This window comes from Etheostoma spectabile, unplaced genomic scaffold (assembly GCF_008692095.1).
Source record: "Etheostoma spectabile isolate EspeVRDwgs_2016 unplaced genomic scaffold, UIUC_Espe_1.0 scaffold431, whole genome shotgun sequence".
NCBI lineage: Eukaryota > Metazoa > Chordata > Actinopteri > Perciformes > Percidae > Etheostoma > Etheostoma spectabile.
Genome location: NW_022605607.1, coordinates 399,251 through 408,197, shown reverse-complemented (window position 1 = coordinate 408,197; position 8,947 = coordinate 399,251). Strand labels below are relative to the sequence as shown.

Sequence of the window (8,947 nt, the reverse complement as noted above, 5' to 3'; positions counted from 1 at the left end):
AATAATGGCAGTAAGTGTGGACTGTTTATAGGTGTTTGGTTTTTCAAAAAAAATAAAAAGCTTGTTATGTCTAGTTTGGTAAGGTCTGCGCACAAGGTTTGGGCAGGTCTGAGTTGGGCGGTTGGAAGGACTAACCTCCCGTCTTTAACTGCTTACCTCACAAGTAATCTGAAGTGTGGGAATCATTTATTGAGTGACAATGTGCCAGTGGACGTTGTTGTGCCATGGACGGTCCTGATCGTCTGCAACCAGGGATGAAGGAGGGAGGAGGCGTCAGATCCACAAGCACACCCGAAGCCACATCTTTGTCTCTGTCCCCCCTGCTCAATGGCTACGGCGCGGTTACGCGACCGTGGCGGGCTAGCGCCCATTGCGGGTAGAGTGAAGCCTGTAGTCGTCGGCCTGAGTGTTTAGGTACTAGTCTTCAGTGTCGATACTTCTTCAGTGAAGAGCCACAGACTCAACACAGTGGTCCTTCTCTTCTTAAGCAGTTTTATTGTGTTAAGACCGCGCAAGGATTAACAGGGTGTGGACGGTCGTATCTTTGTGAGGCGACGGGTATCTGCGCTTATATGAGATAAAGGTTAAAATAATTTTCTTTTGTGCTTTATATATCTTTTGTTTTTGCTTTTTTGGCTGTAGACAAGAATTCCCCCCGCTTGTGGATGTAATAAGTAGTGCTAATCTAATTATTGTTGTGTTATTATGGTTGTATATATGTTATTACTCGTATTTCATAATTAATTGGTGTTATATATATATATATATATATATTTGATAGTGTATAATATAATATACACTACTGATCTACAGATATCGTAATCTGTATATATATAGTCGCATCGTGATCGTTTGATTTTGGATAACATTAAGAAAGTATCAGGTTTGCCATTGGGATTATGAGGTAAACATACATTCAATAGTTCGTACTATTTATTCATCATTTCAATTTATGATTGAAGTATTTAATGTTTGTGAAATTGTTCAATATTGTATTTCATAATTAGTCAAACCGAAGATAAGTCATTATGTTGAATCGATTGCATTGTCGCCACCACAGCCGGTTAAAAGCGGTTTTCTAGTCCCCATGTAGTTTAAAGTTGGGTAGTGGAACGGTTGGAGGGACGGGCGGAGTTAAACGTTGACCCCGCCCACCACGTGTCTGAGGGGCTGCCGTCAGGGGTACATGGCCGCCCCGCAAAGACGCTTGTCCAAAAAAGGACGGGGGGAAGCTTCGTGAAGCTTTGGCCGCTCTACGTGGCGGCTATCTCTGTTCGACGGGCGGAAGCTCCCGTAGCCACGGCCAAACACTGACACTAGAACCGGTATCCATTAACATATATAATGACACGACGTTTTATTAATTGGTCGCAAACGGGGGTATGTTTAGCAGTTAGGCCGCTCGTAGCCGCGAGATAGGGAGGAGAAGACCGACGCAAGACCGCAGAAACGTTGAGGGGCAGGGGCTTAAACGTTTAACCCCGCCCTCAACGTTTAAACCTTTAAACTCTCCAGCATTGACCCTGTCATTTCATCGCAATTATCAGAGTGAATTACAGTATGCACCCACGTTCGACAGCCTTTTTAGTCAATAAAGAAGGGAAGTAGTGTGATTTTATAGTTGTTTAGTTTTCAAAAACAATTAAAAAAAGCTTGTTAGGTCTATTTAATGGTTATGCACAAGTTGAGCAGGCTGAGGTTCGGATTGGGAAGGCTAACTCCTTCTTAACTGGCTAGCCTCAAGTAATCTGGAAAGTGTGGAAATTATTCCATTGAAGGACATGTTCCAGTAGTTGTGGCATGGCGAGTCTCTGAATCGTCTGCAACCAGGAGATGAAGGAGAGCTCAGTCCCACAACACCCAGCACATCTGTCTCGCACCCCCACAGGCATCGCGAGGTTTTAGCCCCGCGACCAGTGCAGGGGCTAGCGCCCATGACTCGAGTGGGGATTGATAGCCTGTAGATCTGTCTTTAGTGTAGATCTGTCTTTAGGTAGATCGGTCTTCAGTGTAGATCTGTCTTCAGTGTAGAATCTGTCTTCAGTTGGTAGATTGTCTTTAGTGTAGATCTGTCTTCATGTAGTAGATCTGTCTCAGTGTGAATATGTCTTCAGTTGTAGATCTGGCTTGAGGTAGATCGTGTTTAGTGTAGATCTGTCTCAGTGAGATCTTTCTTAGTGAGATTGATGTCTGTGTGCGCACGCATAGTCTTTAGTGTAGATAGTCTTCCGTGTAGAATCTGTCTTGGTGTAGATCTGTCTTAGTGTGATCGGTCTTTAGTGTAGATCTGTCTCAGTGTAGATCTGTCTTCAGTGTAGATATGTCTTTAGGGTAATATTGTCTTTAGTGTAGATCTGGTCTTCAGTGTAGATCTGTCTTCAGTGAGATAGGTTTCAGTGTAGATCTGTCTTTGTGTTAGATGTCTTGTAGTGTATGATATGTCTTCCCCAAACCAGTTTTGGTAAAAAAAAAAAAAAGGGGGACTGTCTGTCGTGTAGATCTGTCTTAGTGTAGATATGTTTCTTTAGTGTGATCTGTCTTAGTGTAGATATGTCTTCAGTGTAGAATCTGTCTTTTAGTGTAGATATGTCGTTAGTGTAGATATGTATTCAGTGTAGATATGTCTCAGTGTAGATAGGTCTTAGTGTAGATTGTCTTCAGTGTAGATATGTCTTCAGTGTAGAGAGGTCTTTAGTGTAGATATGTCTTCAGTGTAGATATGTTCTTAGTGTAGATATGTAGTAGTGTAGATCTGTCTTTAGTGTCGACTGTCTTCAGTGTAGATCTGTCTGAGTGTGGATATGTCTTCAGTGTTAGATATGTCTTCAGTGAGATCTGTCTTTAGTGTAGATATGTCTTAGTGTAGATCTGTCTTTAGTGTAAGATGTCGTCAGTGTAGATCTGTCTTTAGTGTAATTCTGTCTTTAGGAGATATGTCTTCAGTGTAGATCGCAGTCAGTGTAGACATCTGTCTTCCAGTGTAGATATTCTTCAGGGTAGAGATGTCTTTAGTGTAGGATTTGTCTTTAGTGTAGATCTGTCTTTAGTTGTAGATATGTCTTAAGGGTGTGATCTGTCTTTAGGGTAGATCTGTCTTTAGTGTAGATATGTTCAGTGTAGATCTGTCTTCAGTGTAGATATTGTCCTTTAGTTAGATATGTCTTCAGTGTAGATTGTCCTTAAGTGTAGATCTGTTTTAGTGTAGATGTATGTCTTTATGTAGACTGTCTTTAGTGTAGATCGGTCTTTAGTGAGATCCTGTCCTTCCAGTGTAGATATGTCTTCAGTGTAGATCTGTCTTTAGTGTAGATCTGTCTTTAGTGTAGATAGAGATTGTCTTCAGTGTAGATCTGTCTTTAGTGGAGATCTGTCTTTAGGGAGATATGTCTCAGTGTAGATAGTCTTCAGTGTAAGATATATCTTTAGTGTCGATATGTCTTCAGTGTGAATGTCTTCAGTGTAGATCTGTCTTTATGTAGATATGTCTTTAGTGTAGATCTGTCTTCAGTGTAAGACTGTCTTTAGTGTAGATATGTCTTCAGTGTAGATATGTCTTCAGTCTGGAGATTGTCTTTAGTTTTGGGGTAGAATGTTTCAGTGAGATCTGTCTTTAGTGTAGATCTGTCTTAGTTGTAGATTGTCTTTAGTGTAGATCGTTTTAGTGTAGATCTGTATTTAGTGTAGATAGGTCTTCAGGTAGATCTGTCTTTAGTGTAGATCTGTACTTCATGTAGATCTGTCTTTAGTGTAGATCTGGTCTTAGTGTAGAAGTCTTCAGGGTAAGATATGTCCTCAGTGTAGATATGTCTTCAGTGTGGATATGTCTTCAGGTAGATCTGTCTGTGTGTAGATCTGTCTTTAGTTTAGATCTGTCGTTAGTGTAGATCTGTCTTTAGTTGTAGAATGTCTTCAGTGTAGATCTGTCTTTAGTGTAGATCTGTCTTTAGTGTAGATCTGTATTAGTGGAGATATGTCTTCAGTGAGATTGTCTTTGTGTAGATCTGTCTTTAGGTGATATGTCTCAGTGTGATATGTCTCAGGTAGATATGTCGTCAGTGTAGATATGGTCTCAGTGTTGATATGTCTTACCGGAGATAGGTCTTCAGTGTAGATATGTCTTCAGTGAATGAGCCACAACTCACACCAGTGGTCTCCTTCTGAAGCGGAGGGAGTTAGTATTGTGTAAGAACCGCCAGCGGAATCAAAGGTAGGGTGAAGCAGCGATCTGACCGTTATAAGGAGATATATGGGATTAAATAATTATCAGTTTTGGTTACCATCTGTTTGTTTGGCTTTTTTGCTGCTGTAAAAAGGAAACATTCCACCCGTGTGGATACTAACGTATCAATCAATATATTGTTGTTGTTCTTATGGTGTATATATGTTATTAAATTATTTCATAATTATTGGGTGATATTATATATATATAGATCTATATACTATATATTATATATAATATATATTATCTTATAGTGTATATATATAAATATACACATCACTATATACATTATATAAGATCTGATCTATATTATAAGTGTCACGAGCGTTGTTTTGATAACTTTAAGAAGTATTAGGTTGGCAACTGAATTAGGATAAATATACATTCAAAATTCTAATTTTTTTATCATTTAATTTAGTATTGAGTATTTACTGTTTTGTGAATGTGTCATATTGTATTTCATAATAGTTTAAAACCAAAGATTAAGTGTCATTGATGTTTAAACGTTGCACTTTCGCACTCCCAGTAAGGTTTCTAGTCCCACATGTATGATATAGTTGGGTAGTGGACTGTTGGACAGACCGGGCGGCAGTTAAACGTTTGACACCGCCTCAACGGTCTGAGGGGCGCAGTCAGGGGTCATGTAGCGGCGTGCAAGGCAAGAGCGAGCAGCCGCCGGTGTTTCGGTACAAATGGTTTTTAAGTTAACTGGGGATAGAGGCAGATGTGTGTAGGCGTGACATGAGAAACTCCGCTGAAATGATTAGTAGGTAGCTGCAGTGATGCCGGTTTGAAATAACTGCAAACGTCAATAAAATCGTCAAAATGTCATGCTGTCATTATGTGGTCATAATTGTGTTTAAAAGTGTTGGGAAAGGACGTTTATTTAAACCTTATGAAGTGTTTTCGGACTTGCAGATGGAAACACAAATAAAGACGATGAAAGAAGCAGAAAGCGCTCAGTGCGCTCTCGATAACTTGCGTTCAACAAAAAGTAATAGCAGCGGTATGGTATAGCGATTCATTTTACACTTACAAATACTAATATTTAAACATGGGCAACACAACAGCTTGTGTAGAAAATAAAACAAAAAGTTTCACACGGTCAACAGGGTGCACAACTTCAAAATCCATAGCAATGTAAAGATCTGGTGTGTTAAAGGAAATACATTGATCAATGCTGTGACTTAAGGAAACACCAATTGGTGGCCTTTAGTTATTTTCAATAAATCAAAATACCATCACTTACTAATGGTTACAAAAAATCGTCTCATTTTTGTCACTTTTTTCTAAGTTTGTCAATGTTATGTCCATTTATGTTTTTCAGTTTCCCACGTTTGCACTTTCTTGATGTTTTTGAAGATTTTCCAGAAATTTGTCACTTTTTTCTAAATTTATGTCAATACTTTTCTGTCCGTTTTACGTTTTTAAGCTCGTTTTTGTCACTTTCCTGATGTTTTTGAAGATTTTCTGGACATTTGTCACTTTTTTTTAAGTTTAAGTCAATATTTTTCTGTCCTTTTTCTGTTTTTAAGCTTGTTTTTGCCACTTTCCTGATGTTTTTGAATGTTTTACAGACATTTGTATAATTTTTTTCTAAGTTTGTCAATGTTTTTCTGTCTTTATGTTTTTGTCACTTTCCTGGTGTTTTTGAACATTTTCCAGACATTTGTCACTTTTATGAAGTTTGTCAATATTTTTCAGTCCTTTAAGTTTTTTTTTTTAACTTTTCCCATGTTTTTTGAAGATTTTCCAGACATTTTTGTCACTTTTTTCTAAGTTTGTCAATATTTTTCTGTTTTTTTTCATTTTTAAGCATGTTTTTGCCACTTTCCTGATGTTTTTGAAGATTTTTGACATTTTTGTCACTTTTTTCTAAGTTTGTCAACATGTTTATGTCCTTTTTATGTTTTTCAGCTTTTCCCACGTTTGTCACTTTCCTGATGTTTTTGAAGATTTTCTGGACATTTGTCACTTTTTTTTAAGTTTAAGTCAATATTTTCTGTCCTTTTTCTGTTTTTTAAGCTCGTTTTTGTCACTTTCCTGATGTTTTTGAACATTTTCCAGACATTTTTGTCACTTTTATGAAGTTTATCAATATTTTTCAGTCCTTTAAGTTTTTTTTTTAGCTTTTCCCATGTTTTTGGAAGATTTTTCAGACATTTTTGTAATTTATTTCCAAGTTTGTCAATATTTTTCTGTCATTTTTCTGTTTTTAAAGCATGTTTTTGTCACTTTCCTGATGTTTTTGAAGATTTTCCAGAAATTGCAAAAATTTTTTCTGAATTATGTCAATACTTTCTGGCGTGTACGTTTTAAGCTCGTTTTTGTCACTTTCCTGATGTTTTTGAAGACATTTTTGTCACTTTTTTCTGTGCGTTTTTCAACGTTCTATTATGAATTTTCCTCACATGCTATAAAATTCAATATAAACACCCAAATTCAATGTAAGTAGTGAACTGATCATTTACTTTAAAATGGGTCAAATTTGACCGGAGGACATCCGGAGGGTTAAAACCGATTTTATCCAGTGTATGTTTAAAACTCACAGCAGAAAGTAGCAGCGTTTGTGATGCAGTCGGCTTGATTTAATAAAAAAAAAAAAACTGAAGTCGTTTAAAAATTAAATCGTGCACAGGGAGAATCGAGATCACGTTTTTTCCCAATTAATCATGCAGGCCTAGTGGGGAATAACTCTTGAGTGGCACAATTAAGTGGGCCTGTAGGAGGCTGGCCTACTTCTCCTTCAGCCTTCCCGGGTCTCTGAGGACAGACGGAGAACTAATGAAAGTGGTTTACTGCAGAAATCACTGTTTCTGATGTCCAGAGTGGGGGGGCCCAGACAGCGGGAATGCATTAGGTAAACAAGCCATGGCTGTATTGACATGAGGCCATTACTCTCATATAAGTGGGTCATATAAGCGATGTCCACTCTGTGGCCAATGCTAGCTCAAAAGGCTTTCATGGTGCAGGAAAAGTAACAACATAAGTGTATCAACATTATCGAAAGGATCCTTACAGAGATAGAGCTTCTTGTTAAAGAGGAAGATCCCTTTTAGTTTCACATGAAACAGAATCACCATCACCTAGCCACCAAGACCCATGAAAATAAATCACTATGTGTGATCGTAAAACATAATGTCAGCAAAGAAACTAAGTAAAACTACGAAAAAGCCGTTTCATTGGTTCACTTTTCCAAGGTTGAAATAACTCTACTTCACCCAGTTCATGTGGAGGCCTCTGGCTGCTCAATACACACTAAAAAGTAGTGCTTATTTACTGGGAGTTGGTGAGAGAAGATTGGATGTCACTACACACTAAAAGTCGTGATTAGTTCATGGAGTCTGGTGGGATATGCTGCTCAATACACACTAAAAGTAGTGGAGTATTTAAGGGCAGTCTGGTGGAGAGTATGCTGCTCTATACACGCTAAAAGTAGTGATTATTTACATGGAGTCTGGTGGAGTAGGCTGCTCTACACCTAAAAGTAGTGATTATTTACATGGAGTCTGTGGAGAGATGCTGCTTATACACGCTAAAGTGTGTATTAAAGAGGTGGTGGGTTTGGTGATGGTTGTTTTCAGGGCTGTTTATGGTATGAGCCCTCGTTATTTTTATTAGTATGTGTGTTATTAGACAACGCCACCTGTCTGTTTGACAGTTGCGTCGGCCACTGGGCAGGTTGGTGGTTTGATACTGGAATGCCCGTCCCAGTGCAAAAGTGTCCTTGACAACGGACCTGAACCCCCCCCCCAACCGTGTGTCGACCCACGCACACCTCAATGTGTCCCTCGGTTGCATGTTCTCGGTCCATCACCACACACACACCACCCACTCCTTCTCTCCCTCCATCGTCCACCATCTGTACCCAAATCACAGTATTTTAGTCAGAAGCATAGGAAAAATCAACACACTAGTATACGGCCAGAGCGTTGTGAAATGGTACATACGCGGGACAAAATGTGAAAAGCGCCTGTTGCAGTAGTGTTTAAGACGTGTAAGCAATGAGCGCACGTGACATACGGACAAAGTGAATCGAGCCTACCGTCAGTCAATTAAAATTGCACTTGGAGCAGTGTGCGGTCGGGGAGCGCCAGCTGGACACCACCGCGCGCCACTCATGGGCACGAGCGCTTAGGGGAACGTATGGGCTTCTTCTTCTGCATTAATCGTATTTTATATGTTATGTTGACACGGTAAAGGTTTTGCTTCAGCCTCGTTGCCCGGGTTACTGCTCTGTGTACCATAACAATAAAGACTTTCTATTCTCTTCTATTCAGGCAATTGGGCGACAACCTGATAGTTCCCGGGGGGGTGAAGACCATAGAGGCTCATGGGAGAATGGTGTTGCCCGGGGGGATCGACGTGCACACCCGGTTCCAGATGCCGGACCGGGGCATGGTGTCGGCAGACGACTTCTACCAGGGCACCAAGGCGGCGCTGGCGGGGGGGACCACGATGATCAGTGCGTATTCGGGGCTCCGGGCGATGATGAAACTGTTATCGATGCCGTCGTTGTGTTTTGAGGAGTTAGCATGCGTGTTCTCCCCGTGGTTTCTTCCCACCATGAAGAAATGCATGCTGGGTAACTAGGACTACAGTTAGAAATTAGCGGACTGGAGCATTTACAGAGATGTTGGTTAATGGTTTATAATGTCTAATGTATTGTATCAGGCAGCGTTTATTCATAGAGCAACCTGCTTTACACCAGAAACAAGAACAAAGCAG

At 39.7% G+C, this 8,947-nt stretch overlaps 1 protein-coding gene across 1 annotated transcript in view; it reads left to right on the top strand.

The window, feature by feature from the left end:
- Window positions 1–224: 224 nt before the first annotated feature.
- The window catches only part of dpysl2a (dihydropyrimidinase like 2a), a gene marked incomplete in the record, with an annotated part of 33,677 nt that continues 24,954 nt past the window's right edge, over window positions 225–8,947 (top strand). The window contains 2 exon segments of the mRNA XM_032511657.1: window positions 225–376; window positions 8,500–8,684. Coding sequence (XP_032367548.1) covers window positions 225–376; window positions 8,500–8,684 — 337 coding nt within the window.